Here is an 18,932-nt window from a genome sequence, read left to right on the forward strand (position 1 = left end):
ACTACTGCTGCTGCTACTGCTACTGTTAGCCTAGCGGTAGTAGCCGCCGCATAGGAGTGGCAGGGCGCGGTCCGTTTTGGTTTTGAAATTTAAAGTATATTTCCAATGATATGTATTGCCTTGTGATTGCTATTTTTAAGTTAAGAGTGAACTCACGATAAGCGAAATCTAAGCCGGCATGAGTAAAAAAAACTATTGAGAATAAATAAAATGTGAAAGCTTTACTCGGGCGGTGTTTCCTTTCCTCTACTGTCACGGTTGTAGAGCATTGTTTGAGTTTAATTATATTTCAGGTCCCAAGGATTGGCCGCTTTCATCGGTTGCTGTATCGGAAAAAAGGATTAGCTTCAATCGTTTTGCTTAAACGTCGTGAGCAAGCGTGCATTTTTGCCCCCCGTGCGCTACAATTGAGCTACAGTGGAGCGCCGTTTATCCGGGCTTCTCGGGACTTGACCTCGACCGGATAAGCGAATAACACGGATAATGAGTCAAATGATTTATTTAATCACCAATTTCTGATTAGTTCTTTAAAAAAATCCTATTTTTTGATAAAAATAACCTAGTTTTTATTAACTTCATGTTTCTTCCATGATAATATTTGTAATTTGCCATGAATTATAGTGTTTTTTGTTACGATAATGTGCTCTTATAACCGCTTTTTTAAATATCCTCCTCATAACGCAATGTCACCTTAGTAATGAACTGTCATTTCTCAACAGCACGGATAAACGGAAAGCCGGATAAAAGGTACCCGGATAAACGGCGCTCCACTGTATTATTGCAGTTTAAATTGAGTGCACAGTGGTCGATTACACGGTCATCATTTATCTTGAACTTGAGTGTGTATTTTCAAAAGCAAAGCTGTACGATTTGGAATCAAACTGTTCAGATATTTTTTTAGCATTTTTCAAATATATTCCCCACGAGATAATGTAACCTTTCAAAGAAAAACAAATATGTTACCAAAACACAAAATAAAATCACAACCATCCTTGTCAGTCGTCAAAAACGCGTGACCGCTGGATGTCCCGCCATGCCGCTCCAGTTCGGGTTGTAAACAAACATCAAGGGACGGAGCAAACCCCGTGCAATAAGAGATGCTTATTTTGCTGCTGTTTTCTGCCGTTTTCTTCGTCGAGACAGCCCAAATTACCAAGGACAAGGATGCGGCCGCCCTGAACCAATCGGCCAGCTTCAACCCGCTCAGCCCGCTGGTAAAATGTAGCTTCCTGCCGCTGGAATTCCTGGACTGCGAGGAACCGATCAACCTGAAAGGGAACCGCACCGCGCGGGAAGAGGGCGGCATGGGGTGCGTAAAGTTTGGCGGCGTGTACTACGACGAGGTGGAGGTCACGAAGGTGAACTGCATGGTGTTCGAAAACATTGAATGCTATGGGCCGCGGGAGTTTAAGCGCGATGGCTTCCCGTGCGTGAAGTATACGGACCACTACTTCGTCACGACGCTGCTGTACAGCATTTTGCTCGGCTTTCTCGGCATGGATCGGTTCTGTCTCGGCCAGACGGGTACGGCCGTCGGGAAGCTGCTTACGCTCGGCGGCGTCGGCATCTGGTGGATCGTGGACATTGTGCTGCTGATCACGAACAATCTGCTGCCGGAGGATGGAAGCAACTGGAACACGAAGGTGTGAAACACCGGATGCGATTGTTTTGTCCCGCTGGAAGCCCCTTCTTGGGGTTCGGATGTGGTTTGGTGGCACAGAGGCAAAAAGCAAAAGGCTGATTGAGTCATTTTGTAAGTTTGTTATTTAAGTTTGTTAGGGTGTGAACAGGACGATAAAATAAAGAATCTTATGTACGAATATATAAGAAAAGAAGCGCGTGCTGATGTTCGTTGCGCTACCAACGAAATAAATAGAGAGTTCAAAACATTTCTTAAAGTAAAAAAAGAAACCATAGCGTGTTCTTAAAGAAATTGTAAGGAAGTTAAATCTGTGTTTGATCGTATCGGGTGTGTGCCCTGACTTCGTCTCTAGAAGCTTTCCCTCTAGCCGTTCCTCACTAAGTCTAACTAAACACCTAAGTTACATCGTGTGAGAAAAAAAACCCTTAAAAACTAAGACCTTCAACCGTGTCCAGCATGCACTGCACGGTTTGTTGATTAAACATAACGTTGTAAATAAATCGATTCGCTCTCTTACTGAATCTTGTTATGCGCATCAAAATGCGAGAGAAACATTCCCACCGGGGAAAATACTGGGAAAACAGGATAAGGAATTAAAAGTAAATTTGCTATTCGACAGAAGGAACCTTTAGCTTGGTTTAGGGGGAGAAATGCAACTGGTCAAGTGTTAATTGGGGTGGTTTTTAGGCTGGAAATGCGTGCACTTCCCTTGCCAAGGATATGCGCGCGTGTCAATAGGGCCGTGCAGAGTATTGTAGTACTCTTTGTCTTATAATAATAATAGCTAAACTGCTGTGGGGTGATGATGACGCTTAACGTTTTGTACTTTCATCAGGAGAAGGATGAACTGCGGGTGCCAGTGAAGGAAAGGATGAGATGGAGAGCTATTGCTTGTTGTCTCACTGGGGAATGGGGACCCTTCTGCTCTCGGCCATACTAAGAAAGAAGCTAAAAAATAAAGATCTCTCTCTTGTTGTTAAAACCTAGCCTATCTTCTAACAGTAGACCTCATATGTACACACAGACCACCAGAGCGGTGTCTGTTAATTTTATACGTTTTTTGTCGGCCTCGCCATTGTACTAAATCCTAGTTCCTTAAACTTTACATTCTTTACACGCTACTGCCAATCGCTAGACGTCGTCTCCGCCACTGAGCATCGACTCGTAACCCGATTCCGCAAGCGAGAACACACTTTTCGCACACAGCGTGTCGGGATCGCGGGCAGGTACTAGTGTTGCATGGTTAGTAAGCAGATCCACCGTCAACAGGTCATCGGCCGGCTCCAACCCGCCTCCGGGGTCGGCCAGTAGAGCGTTAGTGTGTGGATTGGGCGGAGATTTGCTAACCGATTCGCTATTGCACAACGGTACCACCGGTGGCGGTATCGACGGGGACGATTTGGAGGCTTCCGCATTGTTGGACCCGTCGTCCAGCCCGTAGGCACAGCTTCTCATGCCCCGCCGGAACGCTAGACGCTTTCGCTGAGAATCTTCCCCGTTCATATCTGCGTACAGCTGCTGGACACTGTCGAGGAAGCTGCTTCCGTCGTCCAGGTTTGCGTCCAGCGCACCGAGCCGGCTGGCAGTGTCGGCTCGCGGCAAATCCTCCTGCTCACCCGTTTGCTCTTCGAACACGATCTTGCGCTTTCGATTTTTGCGCTTCTGCGATCGGTTACGATCGCTTGCCGCCAGCTCGTGGCCATCGCCGTCCGGCGGCAGCAGCTCACCGAGCGCTTCCAGCTCTTTGTGGTGCCGTTTGCGGCTCAGCAGCCGCAGCTCGATCTCGCTGGCCGCGGACAGCCGCAGCGGGTCCGGGTTTTTGTTACATATCTGCACGTTGTTGGTGTTGGCCAGCATTAGCATGGAGAGGAAGAACCGGGCCGTACTGTGGGGCGGCTTGTGCTCCAGCACCCGCTCGAGCGTGATCGCTTCCGCGCCGAGCGGTGCGGTCGGATCGAACGTGTCAATAATGTCCGTGCCGTACGCGTGTATGTCGAAGTGATTGCGCTTCTCCGACTCGATCAGAATCGGTTTCAGCTTCCGGTGCCATGCGCTAACCTTGTCGAAGCGTTCCTTCGCCTCGTGCATGCTTTGCTGGATGCGAGCGTTCGCTTCGTCCGTGTGCTCTTGCAGCGGCTCGTGCTGCACGGCGGGGCCGGGTGCGGACGGTTCCTCCTCGTTCGTCACACTGTCCGGGGTGGTGGAGCGGGGAACCGCTTCAGTATCACTGTCTGCTGCACCTCCATCTTCCGGGAGGGGCTCGAGCCGGGGGCTTACGGGTGGTGTGCAGGAGTCTTTCCCATTCGTACGTTCGACCGTGTCGGAAATGCCGGAATCGCACGACAGTGTGCGGGTCGGTGTGGCCGGTAGCGATGATCCAACCGCTCTTCTGTTCGGGCTGCTGGTTAGAAGTTTCGCCTTTTCCGGCATTCGTTTGAACCATTCTTCGGCCGCTTTGCGGGCGGAGAGAATTTCCTCCTCGTCGAAGCCTTCAAAGTCCGGCTCCGGTGTGGATGGTTTCTTTTGCCGCGCGGGGGACAATTCCGCACTTGCAGGAGCACTTTTTGTTCGTTTATTGTTCGGTTTTTGTTGTGGTTGATCGGTTTCATCGTCATCAAAGCCAAGAAAATCTACAAGAAGAGCGCGCATGGGCGAGTAAGCAAATTGGCGAAAGATTCTTAAGCAACCCTTGCAACTTACCTTCCAGGTCCGGGGTTGATGGTCGCGCGAGTGATTCAGCCGTCGGCTTTAGACTGTGCAGCTCGATAGTTTGCATTTGTTTTCTCCGTTCCTCCTGGCGTTTGGCAAACTGTAAGAGTAAACACACATGATGTAATGAAGAATTGCACAATTTCGTCCCAACCGCCGATGCAGCGGGTCACGTACCTCCAATTTCATCTTCCGATACTCCATTGGCAGCGTAAACTGTACATGCTTGCGGGCCAGCTCGTCCGGAATGCCGAATATGTTCTGCACCAGCTTTGCCGGACGCAGTACGGCGGGCCGGGGGAAAACGACCCCACGGGAAAATGTGACCGCTGAGTCCGCTTTTACCTCCACTTCCTCCAGGCGAATGGGCCCCGTACGGGGAGGAGATTCCCGATCCACACCGATACCTTCGTCCACGCTAAGCCGTGGTCCCGATTTTATGTCAATGCTTTCTAATTTGTCCGTTTTATTCGTTGAATCGAGCTCATTTACGGTCGAGTCGAGGTTCTGTGATGTATTTGTATCCGACGCGCTTAACGTTAGATCCTTCTTTTCCTGCGTACTTTCCAGTTCCTCCACCGAGGACTCGTTCGCCCGGGACGAGGACAGCACACCGCTGAAGGAAGGATCACTGTCCTCCTCCTCCGTGACGCTCGTTTCGTGTTCGATGCCGGAATCGTCCTGCGTCTGGCTGTCACTGAGGCCACTGTCCGGTTGTTTACTGCCTCCGTTTGCTGCGGTAAGGTTCGGGATGCTAGAGGTAACGTTCCGTGGTCGAGCTGACACATCGTCACCTTCACCGGCGGGCAGCTGTACTGCCGCCCGTGCCTCATGGTCCATCAGCGAAAGGATCGGATCGGTGTCGTAATTGGTCACCCGGGCCTGTATGAGCGCATTGTCAAAGTCTGTCGTATCGTGCAGCTTGATCCGGTACCGGTTGCTCAAATACTCCGGCGGCATGTACAGCTTCAGCTCGCGCTCCCGCTGCGCCAGCATATCGGTCGGTGCGGGCATGCCAAGGCGCGTGCAGCGCTCCCGCTCCGACAGGTGCTGCTCGGACAGGAAGTCCATCACGTCGCACCGCTGGAAGAAGCGCTTCAGATCGTGCTCGGCAATCAGCGAACCAGTCCGCCCGTCGATGTAGTTCAGGTGGATCTGGTAGTCGTACCGCGTGCCGATCGTTTCGCCCGACTCGAGATCCAAAATTTGGCTCTTCAGCGCCGCCCCATTGCTCGACATGATCGGCGCAATGCAGGCGTCGTCCCGCATGCGGTTCAAAATTTCCTGCCGCCGCTGGCGGGTCGGATTCGCCCGCAGCTCCGCACAGAGGTCCTGCATCTGCCGCACCTTCGTCCGCCGGTCCACATCCACCGTCGCGACCGGTCGGATAAGCGATTCCAGCTTGGCCAGCTTGCCGTCATTGCACGTAAACTCCAAATCGCCGAAGCAATCGGACAGGGACTGCGGGTTAAACTTTCCGGCCCGCTTCCGACCGCCCGTTTTGCCGCCTGCTGCCGCTTGCTCCTCCTGCACGTCTGCTTCATCCGCGGCCCCCTTCTCCTCGTTGGCCTTTTCCTTCTTCTCTTCCTGGGCCTTCTTTTCGCGCGCCTTCTGATCGTCGCACATGTGCATGATGATGTCCATGAGATAGTCCACCTTTCTACCGTAGATTTGGGCGGCACACTGGATCAGCATGCCAGCTTCGGGGAAGTTTACATCGCCATAGCGTACCCGCTCGTACACGGTCAGCCAATGGTCGAGCTCAAAGTTCCAGCAGCGGTCCGCCTTTTCGGTTGTGTGCATGAGCATTGCTGCAATCTCTTCACCTTTCGGCAGCGAACCATTATTGGCCGCGCGACCAGCACTGTAATTATCCACCATCGGGGGGGCAACCATGCTGGTGCTGGTGCTGCTGCTCCCACCACCACTGTACGATGGGCCCGCATCTAGCCCGTGCTGGTTTTTCGTTCGTTTGATCGGAGTATCATCGCTCCTATTCCATTCCTCAGTTGCATTCCCGGCCTGTTGCAGCTGCCGTAGCTGGTTGGTGCTGTTATTTCTGTAAATGGAAATCATAGCAAACACAGCAAAATGTAAACATTCAGGCACATCACAACTGGCACGCGGCCGAGCAGCCTCGGGGAGGGGCAAGTATGGGGCCTTGTTACGAACCGTTTCATGATGATATTATGATAATTATGATTTTGCACATTATTTAACACAACACTGCACACAAATTTCGGCACAAACGGGCATGCTTTTTCCCGGGGAACAAGACAAAACAATAACAAAGTTCTCACCACCTACCACCACACGCCATTTTTCTTTTGCTTTCCTTTCCTTTTTCTCTTTTGACGAAGCACTCAGTGCGGGGCTGTTTTGAACGAAAGAGTGGGAAAAAGTTTTGACGAAACTCTTGCGTGGCGGTCAGCTTCGTAGGCAGCCCTGCCGGCGATAGCACGAAGCTTGGTGATGGTGTTGGTGCGTGTGTGTGAACGCGTTTGGCGCTTGTTTTGTTTACGCAGGAAAGAAGGTGATAATGCTAATAAGAAAAAAGCTGTTTCCAATAATTAACACAGATTCTAATTAAATAATACAACGCTCTGCAACGTTTTGTTTTTCAATAATTTACTATATTCTCCCACGCACGTGTGGTTTATTCACTTCTTAAAGTTGAAATAATTTGTCAGAGAATTACGAATACAAAAACAAATCAGCGATCAAATAACGTTTGCAGCCCTGCCCCTTGAATGGTAGGGGCAACCACCGGCAGTCCCGACAGGGCTGGGCTGTCTCCTCCCAGGCCCGCGCTCACATCCTATCCACAAGCTCGCACATTAGCCTGTCCAGTGGGTGGCATCCTTCGCCCCGGCCGCCGGCAAGATCGCCCGACTCGCCCACGTCCATCGGTTCCAGCCCGCCGGCCAGCCGATCCGCATCCGTCAGATCCGGCAGCGAGGCGAACGCATTCTTCACCATCTCGCGCACCTTCTCCAGGTGGTTCTGGAAGCGCTGGGCCGTCTCTATCCGCTGCCGCTTCTGCAGCTCCATCATGACGCGCAGCGTTTCGCGCGCCTGGTGCGGCCGGAACTCGTTCAGCAGGTGGTGGATGTGCACGAACAGCAGGCTGAGATCCTCGATCTTTTCCGCCCGTCGCGGGCTGTCCGGATAGTGCACCAGCAGATCGATCAGGTCGAGAAAGTTGACCAGCAGCGAGTGGTTCAGCTTTTTCAGCTCCTTTCGCCGGTCAAAGTGCTGCGGGTACAGCCGCTTGAAGCCCTGGCTTTCGAGCGGCCGGATGATGTTGTCGTCGTTGCTGAACGGGCTGCCGAACATTGTGTACGCATCCTGGATCGGTGCCGGGGGCTTCGGGGCACGGTTCTTTCGTATGTTTTCGTCCGTGTACAGGTTGATGTACTGCGCGGGCGGCAGCGGCAGCGAGCTGACCTGGATGGCTTCCGCGTTTGACATCGTGCGTACGGTTGGCGGAGGGTGGCACAAGTAGTTAGTGGCTGCGGGAGCGTGAAATAACTTTAAAATACGATAAATATTCGGCACAGCAAGAACGCCTTTAAAACACGATAAATATTAGGCACAGCAAGAACGCCTATAACTTTTCCTGCTTGTTTTGGCTGTCCGAGAAAAAAACACTGCTTGTCAGTACAGTCAGAGTGGCCAGATTATTTTTGCGGTTTTCGGTAGGCGCATCCAAATTTTATCGGTAGTTTTCGGTAGGAGTTTAAGATTTTTTTGGTAGTTTTCGGTAGGCTTTGAAGTGTTGAGCGGGGGGGGAGGGGGGGGGTTGTCGGAGATAGAAGCTAATCTGTCCCATGAAGAGCAGCACGAGAAAATAACATCTTTTATTTATTTAAAGGAGATAGTTTAGATTTAGTTCATAGCGGTCACGTGAGGCCTTTCTGAAGTGTCGATCTGAAAATTCGACTAGGGAATTTAATCCAACAAATCGTTGAGACGCTCTAGCAGCAATTGAATGCGACATCGAAGATGAAAAATATATGGGATTTTACATGTTCGATGTGATAACCCACAAATCGAACATGTGAAGTCCTATACATTTTTCATGTTTGATGTCGTGTTCTATTGCTGCTAGAGCGCTGGGTTACATTATCTGTCAAATTGCATATAAAATTTTATCAGCGCGTTCGACTTCATGAAGTGCAGACACGGGCCTTAGTTGTCTCTGTTGATCTTTTGGTTCTAGTTGCTAGTGATTTCCATATAGAGTTTTATACATTAAGTGATTTCGGAAATGGTTATATGACTTTTTGGTTAGTATTACGAAAAAATCTGTGATTTTCGGTAGGATAAATGAAAAATTTTTATGGCATTCTAGGGGGATCATCTGTGAATCGGTAGGCATATCAAAAATCGGTAGGAATACAGATAAATCGGTATTTCTGGTCACTCTGAGTACAGGTAATCCGCGAGAAGTGCTCCTGGTGAAATGTCAATCTAGAGAAATGTCAAGTCGTTTATTACATCCTGCTCAGTGCTCATGTTGCGATTGGGTGCATTTACACTGCGAGAATCAAGTTGAACGAAGAATGAAAATTATTTTATTGTTCAGATTTTTTATTTTATTTTTTTTTTCAAATTTCACTATTGAGAGTGAAACAGAAACGTTAATAAAACTGAGAAAGCATTGAACACATACTTGGTAGAGAAAAGTAATGAGGGAATTTTGCCATGACGATTCGTTCAGTTTTGCGCTTTCGTTAAGGATCAATGCATCGCTAGATCTTCTTCTTTATTTGGGGGATCGCGACCTGCCACGTGTGCATTTACCGATTTGCATGAAAAGCAGCCCTCAAACTGGTCATTACTTTAAATTTCTGTTTCGTCAATATCAATATAAAATGAGTAATTTACAGTTCGGCATCTTAAATCATACTTTGATTTCATTTCTTCCAACACTTTTATATAACAATCCATATATTCAACCTTTATAAAGCAAGAACGGGGGGGTTCCGTGGTACAACCATCAACTCATACGACTCAATTACATGCTCGTGATGGGTTCAAGCCTAGAGTGGACTGTTCTTCCGTAGCAAGTACAAGTATTGATTATCCGGCTGCATGTTACTGAATAAGTCGCCAGCCTAAGAATTTTCTAGTCAACTCGGGAAGTATACCTTAGCAAAGATGTGCTCAAGAAGAAGTGAAATGAAGAAGTAAAGAGTGAAAACAGTCTAACCTTTTCCAATTTACATTTTGTATGGAGGTATTCAGACTGCTGTAACAGTACCAAAGTATCAAAAGCAATGCTTACCACTAACGAAGTGAAATGTATTTAAACACCCCAATCCATCATTTAATCTTCATCTCTTCACCTAACCAGCAGTCCATAGAAATCATTTGGAAGAACACACAAACTGTACATTGATGCCAGAGCGTACTTTCACTTTCCGACAGCGATGGCGCAAAACAAAAACCACCCTCCTAATGGATGTTCCGATCCATCAAAAAGCAACAACGAAGATATGACTTTCCGCTCTCATCTTTACCACGCGATACAGGGTTCGCACACCAATTGGTAAGCTCGAAAATCTTCCCATTCATAAGACGGTCCCGGTTGGAGCATATCCCCACACGTGGCTTCTATTGCGCAAGATCTAATGTGATGACCGAAGCTGATACGAAAGTGCACGTGGCTCAGGCCGCCACAACAGGTGGTCCGTGCGGGCTATCAGGCAAAGGATCAAGCAGGCTGCGAATTTCCTCCACTTCAGTCTGACGGCAGCCTTCGGCGACGGTAGTGCTCCTTTCGTTGGGAAGCAGAGTGTTATCCTTCCAGGCACTGTCAATCGTATTCCGCGCCTATCGCACGGCCAGTGACTGTTTTAGCAAGGGAGCTGAAAATATTAATGGTTTAAAGCTTTGTGGCTGAGCAAGCAGAAGATAGTCGATAAAGGATTAACGTGTACGTGTGTGTTTGTAAGTGTGTGTGTGTGTGTGTGTGTGTGTGTGTGTGTGTGTGTGTGTGTGTGTGTGTGTGTGTGTGTGTTTTATGGATCAGCTATGTGCTTGTGTTCAGATTTTACGTGCCGAGCTTCGGTGCCCACAAGGAATACCACCGAAGCCGCAAGGAATTCATTAATCAATTTCGGTTACCAATCAATTTGCGTATGGCAGTTGTGTGTTCCACTTTTCGTTCGCATCCCTGTGGTGTTGGTTGTGCAAGAAGTGGTAGCATGCAGGAAGCACCCAGTGTAGGGGTGAAGTGAGCGAGCGGAAGTGTGAAACTGAGAATTAAGAGTTTGTGATTTAGAATCCATACAGCGGCCCAGCGGGTGGAGATTCATCCACCTAGCCGCACCAGTCAGTTTCATTTGCTGTCAGCAAAGCTCACGGAAGGAATAAATCTTGATCAGTTCTTTTAATCCACAAAACCCAGTGGTGGGTGGGTTTTTATTGTTGTGGTCGTTTCATCGCCTGCCTCATCGCCGCAGGTGGTACATTGTGACACACGATCGTTTGTGCAAGAATGGGAAAGTTAAACCAACAGCATAATCGTCAACTTCACGAAGCGAGAAGACTCCACTTGTAACAGGCAGGCCATGAAGTGTGGAAGAATGTGTATGAGGCTAAAAAAAAGAAAGAAGAGGAGTTTTCTGATCAAGATTGAACGGATAAGGAGGGGAGACCCGTGTTGAGTTGTAAAGATTAATTGAAATGCGGAAAGTGCAGAAAATGTGAAAATATTTACCCTTCTCCGACGGTATCCTTGCGGAGGGTGCCGTCGTTTCTGTAGTGTGTGTAGCTTATGTGAGGAGCTAAATGTTAGTGTGCTGGTGCGATGTGCTCAAACGCAGCGCTATGTGATTGAAGAGCAATGCTTCCGTGTAGTGCATTCGGTTTGGATGAAAAACAACCTTTCAGCAATTATTTATTGTTCGTCATTTATCAGCGAAAAGTTTGGTGATGAATGTTATTTTAAGAGCAATGAAAAGCACGGGAAGGTTTAATGCTGATGTTATGTTCTGACAAAAAAGGCAACATACTAGCGCAAGGTGAAAATAACATGATGATAAAACCAATCAAATTGGAAAATAAAGTAAGCCAGCATCGATTGGTTGATTCGAAAAGGAATTTATTGCAAAAGGAAATCGAAATTCCTATTACAATTTACAATGTAGCACAATTCAAAGTAGCTTTTTTTACCATTTATCCGACCCTTTTTGGTAGCGTTTCGTCAACAATGCTGAAATTCGTTTGTTTGATGCTCTATCTAACATTTTCGCAATAAACATCCTCATTTCTATATGGTATACAAAAGTTGAGCTCTCATAAATTCCACTGTTTTGATTCGTTAAAATCAATGGATTGAAATATCCACATCATTGCTGTTTTCCAACATTTTTCAAAACATTGATCTGTTTTCCTCTTTCGATCGTTTTGCTGTTTTTGTACGACAAGCACGTTTATGTAAAATCGTTATATTCCAACCCTATTTTTTTGTACACAGATAGCACAAGGTTCAATCGTAACATCCATTTCCCACGTAAAGGTTAGCCGTTAAAGGTTGTGCAATCTGCCAGAAGGTTAATGTACAATCTCATGCGAACAAATTATCATACGAAAATATGCTGCACTCTATGATTTGCATGAATTTCCGACAAGAAACCGGACCGGAGGGAGAGAAGCTTTACACTAACCGAAACACATTGGGCAAAAGGTAAACCTTCCATTTTAAATAACCGGCTTCTTTTATAGCTTCCGCAAACGGCCCATCTTGTGCGCTGCGGTCAAATACGAACTGCGGGCGAGGGCTGAGTTATGCCAACTTTCTCGGTAGTATTTTGCATTTTTATTTTCCCACCACCACAGGACCGGCAAATGGCCCGTGAAGATGAGCCCGCTTCCAGGCGATTCCGGGAACATTTACAGCCGCGGTGCTGCGTGCTTAAATTAAACTTTAATGAGCCAACATTCGAACTCATTATTAAGCGATATCTCATCCAGCGACGAAAGCTCCAGCGCTCTTGATACCAATTTTCCAGCGCTGCTAGCTAACTGGGCCCGGTGCGAGTGGTTCAATTTCCTTACCGTCAAAAATTATTACGAGCGAAAAGGTGCCTAGGAGGTGGCTGTGGTTTTTGTATCTATTATTATTTTCGTTCAAAGTTAAATAGCTTCAATCGAGCTGCAAACGGGGCTACACGGCTACGGCTACAGCAAGAAGTTTAAACCTTTCAATACGTAAATCAACACCTGTGCGTCAGATGGGGAGGTACTCCTCTCATAAAAAGAAGAAAACAAAAAAAAAACAATCAAACCACTTTATACGCGTGATGTTCATCGGCCACTCCACACGTAAAGCAAAATAAAGTGAAACAACGCAACAAAGAGAGGGCGATGAAAATGTAGAAAAAAGCGTGTGCTATCGATGGATGCGCCCAGTACTTTATGAAACTATGAATAAATTTGCCTACATTTCACACACCGGCCAGGTGCTTCGCATCACAAAGGCTTATTCAGGCTTTCATTTTTTAATGTTTTTTGTTCGTAATACCACGGCTGTGAAAATATACACATACGAGATAGATGATACTCACCATATGTGCATCATATGGTTTGATAATTAATGTTACGCCCTACTTCAGGCAAACCCCTAGGCCCTCCCCATGCAGTCCTCAGCAGGGTAATGCGAATTTGAAAACATCGTTTTTTTCAACTGCGGATAACGGTTTCTTTCCACCTGCGTATACATTCTCATACGCCCATTCATTACAATTTACACCGACAGTACAGGGCCGACGCGCGCCACTCATCACGCCGGTTTAAATGGTATCAACATGAAATATGATTCCCGGCAATGGACCCGTTTCGGTTGAGATTTACCATTTCAGGATTCGCCGCTCACTATTCTATGCCCCGGCCAGTTTCGTTATGCGCTACTGGAGATGGTACTGCCCCATTCCATTCCGGTGATGGGATTGCTTGGGTCACACAGCTGTGGTGGCCCACCCTGCCGGGTGAAATCGATGAAATGTACAGGTACCGGCAAAACGGCCAGGGATTTGGAAGGGGGAAGGGAAAATTCTCATCGGATTAGTACCGGCTTCCGTGTGGAATGGCGGACAGCTCCAGGCGTCTGGAGTTTCCAGTGTTTGGGGGTGAAGAAGCGAGAGAGAGAGAGAGAGCGTGTGCCCGTATGTGATGTTGGGATTTACCTTTATTTGTCTTCTTCCCAAAGCAGTTTATTTCTTTGCCGCGAGTATTCCGGACTGTTTAAAATAGTCCATCTGACACGGACCTACACTCATGCGAAGCATAGAAACGCCATGTAAAGGGAAATAAAATGCAAAGGTAAAGTGAACGGCAGCTGGAAACGATCCTGGAATGGTGCATTGGCTTTCTTTTTTCGACCATCGTTACATCAGTTTTGCATTTCTCGTTGCGTTATGGGATATTGCTGCCGCCCGGTGCGGGATCATCTAGCTCAGGGACGAATTCCAATTTTATCCACATTTATGATACACCCCATATGGTTGGTGGCTTCTTTTACGATGACCATTACTCTATTTGTACGGATGAGGAGGGAAGCCATCGAGAAGCGAAAAACGAATCTGCGGTATGATTATTTGCAATGCTGTCCCTGCCGTATTCGTCTTCACTTCACCGGACTCTATTGGCAGCTGGCTATCAGTGATGCTAAGGCTGATGCACCCCGTTCCTGGATCGGTTATAATATACGCCCCACAAAACGGAACGACCCTCTAAGAACAGTCCAGTCAAAGGGGGAAGCCTTCCATTTGGATCTGGCTTTTATGGGCAGCGAGCGAGAGTTACATTTTCTCGGAACAGTGCGTGTCTGTCTGAGCCGTAAAAAGAGAGACGAGATGTTTGGTGGACCTGGCCCTGGGCCACGGTTCCTTGTGCCCGAGTGTTGCAGTGGTTGTGGTTGTTGAATACGGAAAGATCATACGAGCAGCTACTGATTGATGTTTGAGGTTCGGCTTCGATGATTTTTGATCATCGTTTGGGCTGATTTTTTGATAGCTCGGTGTTCTGTTTTGGTTTCTCTTTTTATGGTTCGATCGTGAATTTATGATAGCGTTCGCATCCGTGTCCCGGGTCGCGAGCATGAGCTTAACAGCGAGTGAAAATCGAGATTTTGTGTGTGAGCAGCGTGTAATGGATGGTGTATATTCAGTGGGGCAGTGATTTTGACAGTGTTTTTTTATGTATCGAGTTGATGTTATCAATTTTGACGAGAAAGCAAAACAGAATATTCGATCTGATAGGTGAACTACTGCATCGCAATGTTATGAAATTGGATTATACGTTTGGTTGCCTTGCTTCTTTTAAAGGAAAGCCATAATTGAAAAAAAAACAAATGGCTATATTCTTTGGTTACTGAAGCGAGCAGAGATTTCAATACAACTGATGTAGATTTTTCTCACTGCATATTAAGCTAGCACCTTTGACCCTTCATAAACAGCAAGTTAAACAACCCGATTTAGAGAAGAAATGTACTCGCGGCAGCTATAACAACTTTCTATTTTCATCTCCATTTCAATGCTCCAAATGTGTTTTGCTTTCGTACGTGCACAAAGCATAAAGATGTGTGATAAGAGCTTTAAAATTTAATGAGAAACGGGGTTACAGGCAAAGCAAAACTTATGCCATCAAACGTGGTTGACGCACAGTTTAACGCAGTGCAAATGTTTCTTTACAAAATAAACACACCAAGGCAAGTAACGACTTCCCCTTTACGATTATGGAAAATAATACAAAAAAAACCTACTGACTGTACATCATTTGCAGAAACGCTTGCCGTTTTTTTTTTTGTTTCATTTCTCATTGAGGGTGCATCAGATTGAAACAACCTGCCCGTTCATGTCGTTAACCACAGCTTGATGAGTGTATTAAGGATTCTGTCACACGCACACACACACACATTAACGCCAAGGGGCAGGTTTCGCAATCGAGAATGAACGTGAAGAGGAGGAACGAAAAAAGAAGAAGAAAAAACTCAAATACGACCCTTTGCGAAATAAAGTTTCTTCACGAACCGGTTCGCTCTTATCGGATCACGACAGCAATACCGTCACAACCCATCAAAAACCATCGCTGGGTCGTACAGCAGGGGAAGGGTAAAAAGGAGCAAAATCGCGATGGTATTTCGCGAATATGTGCTGTAAAGGGGAATTTGTACATTTTATTTTACTTAACACAACTTAACTTTGACCGTTTTTGGTTGTGCGGTTGAACATAACGAAGTAAGTGCTTAATTAATTTGATTATTTGGAAGATATCGCAGAACATAACATGGCAAAAAGGCTCCATTAACTTAATATTTTGTGACATTATGGAAGTTTTAAAGCATTTCGGCATAGAAGGAAAAGAAATTTAATTATCTAAATTTTATAAATTTCAATCAAATTATTAAAATTTTTAAATTCATTATTTTAAATAAAAGGATTTGTAATTAGTACGAGATTTTGAATAATTATAATTAAAATTATAATTTTGAACAAAAAAAAAAGCCCTGAGACATTGCGTATAGAGGAACTTTGATAAATGGTACATAAAAATGAATGTGTGCAAGAAAAATATTCTCGTATCACGCCACCGGATGTACCCAGCAACTGACGTACTGTTGCTGGCTAGTCTCCCTATTCCCCAAAGAAAACGGAATGGAAATGAAGCGCAAAAGTTGCACATTTATTGTTGTCGACTCTCCCGGGGTTGGCGTAATGCGTCTGCCTCTGTCTATCTGTAGCTGACTATACAGCAAATCCGTTTCCGTTATGCTTATTTGTTATCTGCATGTTCACCAAAATTTTGATATTTGATAAAGCATGATTTTCAGTTTTATCGCCACTATTTTACCGCTTTTCAGTAAAACAGTGAAGAGCGAGCAAACCGGCACTATTATTACATGCATTTTTCGGTTTCGCAGAAAATTGATGGCTAAAACTGAATGATTATATGTGTTCCAATTGTAACGGTACATGTTGCAATCCCTTCGCGAGCCAATCAGATCAGTCGAAATTCTCCAAATAAAACTACACTTGTTGTTCAATCAGTTCATATTCACTAGTGCGTGGAGCGCGTAACGTTATTTCGACGAAAACCATCAATCTTGCTTCACAGAAAATCAGTGTGAAAGCTGATCCAATTGATAGGAAGCAGGTTTGCTGAGCTGCTGGAGAAAGTGATTATTTTCCTCAATGAAACCAATGATAAATTTTATTGGGAAAAGCTATTTCATTATTATTGAAGTGCTATCAATTGCTGAAAATTGTATTATCTGAAAAGGACTTTACTGAATTGCCAGTAAACGATTCGTCACTTTACCATCTAGCTTTAATGGCTGTTCAATATACTTAGTCTTACTGAATTACCATTGAAGTTTTTCGCATTTAACTTCAATAGTTAGTAAGTATTCTTTATTTTACTGAAATAACTATTAAAATTCTGACTGAAAAATCGATTAGAATTACCTCAAATACAGACATATGTATTAGATGTGCAAATTAAATGTTTCAAAAACAAGCAAAAATTACATTATTATTTTAAATCATAATGTTACATGTTAAAGCGCAACGGTTTTAACGATTAAAAATTCTCCTTTTCCAAGAAGTTTGACTCAGAAGAGCATACAAAAACGTGTCAATGATCTATGAACGTTGCGTGTGAGCCACTAATTTCAAAAGATTTTGCTTCCACAATCAATTAGTACTATTCAAATGAATAGTTATCATCCAATAAGCCAGAGTCTCACTTACTTTAACGGTGTTTAAATACTAATTCCATGCGATCGAATGACCAACAGGAACCCGACGCAATCTCCGTCCAATAAATCCATACCACTTTTGCGTTTAGTAGCACTTCAGCTACGATTACCATTTCCTCACGACTTACTATTGCCTTTTCGTGAATCAAAGTTTTCCAATATCACGAACAGGCACACGCTACATCGTGCCACGCAACACACACCAGGAATAAACTCACTTATCAACAAACTAAATCAAACTCGAAGTCTTCATGTCCACTATCATCGATTGGTTTATTTTACGATTTTCCGTCCACCGATTTCGCAGTGCGGTTGCTCGTCAAATAAAACCAATCTATCTCATGCGGGTGCGGGTGTGCTTTAGTGTGTGTGTGATACATTCTCGCTCCATTAGCATACAGTACACAATTCGATGTACGTCAACGCGTTCCACCCCTGGACGCTTACCCGACCTACCAACACTGGTGCGAATAGGCAATAAATCGAATGGATGACTCTTGCGGTCGTAAACAACGCACGGTGGGCAAGGCAACGCGGTTAAGCGCTATTCGGCTAAACGGCCCAAAAGGGAAAACGCAGCAAACGGTCGCAGTTCCAGCTCGCAGGTTACTTAAAGGGGGAGGCGTGTATCATTGCGAGACCTGCCATCCATAGTGCGGAAAGCAATTACACACACACACACTATGAAAACGTGGACGCCTGATTCGAACGGGAACTGGGAGATTCGGTGTGTGTGTGTGTGTGTGTGTGTGTGTGTGTGTGTGTGTGTTATCGTACGATTCGATCCAAACGTGCTGCTGCAAATGGCCACGCCATAACAAACTAAACAAAAAAAAACCCGGTCTGTTTGTGTGCGCAAATGTTCGAAGCGAGTCGAGGCAGTAAAACATCACTTAATTTGTTTGTTTGGCAAACGGTAATGCAGCGTTTAGCGGGAAATAATAATGGGCGATTTACGCCGAATGCGTGGAATGTGTGTATGCACGTTGATAAAGATAAACGACCGTTGGACGGGCGGCAAACGGCTGTCGAGCTTGCCGTGCGGAGGGAAACTTTTTAAGCTTTTATGAACCCTATTTTCTATGTAACCTTTTTCCGGCTTGTGGTTAAACTTGCTGTCAGAGTTCCGGTACACTGGTTGTGTGTGTGCGGGAACGCATCAAGCAAACACAAAACCATACGAAACTATTACCAAGCTCACGGTTTTTTTGTTTGTACATCGTATTTGTGTTTCACAGCAATCGAAACTAAGCTCGTGCAGGAGTGCCCTTTTTCTGTTCTGTTGCTTTTGTGTTACGATTCATACGCAAATAATACACCGTGACACATGATGATAAAACTCATTGGTCCAAAGTGTAGTGCCGAATTGACGGTGCGTTGCAGAAATGAAACTGAACCACTCGCGCAAAATACTCTCTTCTCAGCTGTGTACGGCAGGCAACCAGAGTGGTTTACGTTGTGTAATCTGGTGCGCACAATTTCACGTCCTGCCTGCCTAATTGGATTACTTCTTGGAAGATGGCAAGGTTGGGAAGCAAATTGGTATGGTATGGATTTTTATTTTTCAACACAAGCACACACTCTTCCAGGTGTGCAGCCGAAGATGCAGCCTGGTAGTATGGTCGCTAGTACTCAAGCACCTTCCACTACACTTGTGAAGAATCTACCGTTCCAGCGCTTTGCACATGTCAGTGCGATGTTAAAAGGTTGTGCTTCATCTGCCCCTCTGCCCTCTTTCCCATCCCAGCCTAGCTAATGGCCAATTAAAGCATTGATTCTTTTAGGCGATGCGATTCGGGGAATGGAAATTCATTT

General features: G+C 45.9%; 4 protein-coding genes across 6 annotated transcripts in view; 2 read left to right on the forward strand and 2 right to left on the reverse strand.

Moving 5' to 3' along the window:
- Positions 1-1,022: 1,022 nt before the first annotated feature.
- On the forward strand, positions 1,023-2,142 carry LOC120895068 (TM2 domain-containing protein CG11103). Its single transcript, XM_040298081.1, has one exon. The coding sequence runs from the start codon at positions 1,098-1,100 to the stop codon at positions 1,647-1,649; it is 552 nt and encodes a 183-aa protein (XP_040154015.1). The 5' UTR covers positions 1,023-1,097; the 3' UTR covers positions 1,650-2,142.
- On the reverse strand, positions 1,747-6,685 carry LOC120895061. The gene is made up of 4 exons (XM_040298066.1): positions 6,524-6,685; positions 4,529-6,410; positions 4,343-4,451; positions 1,747-4,272 (listed from the first exon to the last, which is right to left on the reverse strand). Exons 1-4 carry the CDS (start codon positions 6,529-6,531, stop codon positions 2,774-2,776), a joined length of 3,498 nt encoding a protein of 1,165 aa, XP_040154000.1. The 5' UTR covers positions 6,532-6,685; the 3' UTR covers positions 1,747-2,773.
- A 277-nt stretch (positions 6,686-6,962) lies between these two features.
- Positions 6,963-8,006, reverse strand: LOC120897066 (mediator of RNA polymerase II transcription subunit 7). Its single transcript, XM_040301677.1, has 2 exons — positions 7,959-8,006; positions 6,963-7,920 (listed from the first exon to the last, which is right to left on the reverse strand). Exon 2 carries the CDS (start codon positions 7,820-7,822, stop codon positions 7,163-7,165), a length of 660 nt encoding a protein of 219 aa, XP_040157611.1. The 5' UTR covers positions 7,823-7,920; positions 7,959-8,006; the 3' UTR covers positions 6,963-7,162.
- A 2,106-nt stretch (positions 8,007-10,112) lies between these two features.
- LOC120895767 (tachykinin-like peptides receptor 86C) overlaps positions 10,113-18,932 on the forward strand; it is a 55,814-nt gene continuing 46,994 nt past the window's right edge. For 2 of the 3 annotated variants that reach the window (XM_040299368.1, XM_040299396.1), the window contains exon 1: positions 10,113-10,306. The gene's annotated coding sequence lies outside the window, so the exon portion shown is untranslated. The remainder of the gene's footprint in view (positions 10,307-18,932) is intronic. The other variant, XM_040299377.1, reaches the window with a different exon arrangement.

Source organism: Anopheles arabiensis, chromosome 2, assembly GCF_016920715.1.
Source record: "Anopheles arabiensis isolate DONGOLA chromosome 2, AaraD3, whole genome shotgun sequence".
Taxonomy (NCBI): Eukaryota; Metazoa; Arthropoda; class Insecta; order Diptera; family Culicidae; genus Anopheles; species Anopheles arabiensis.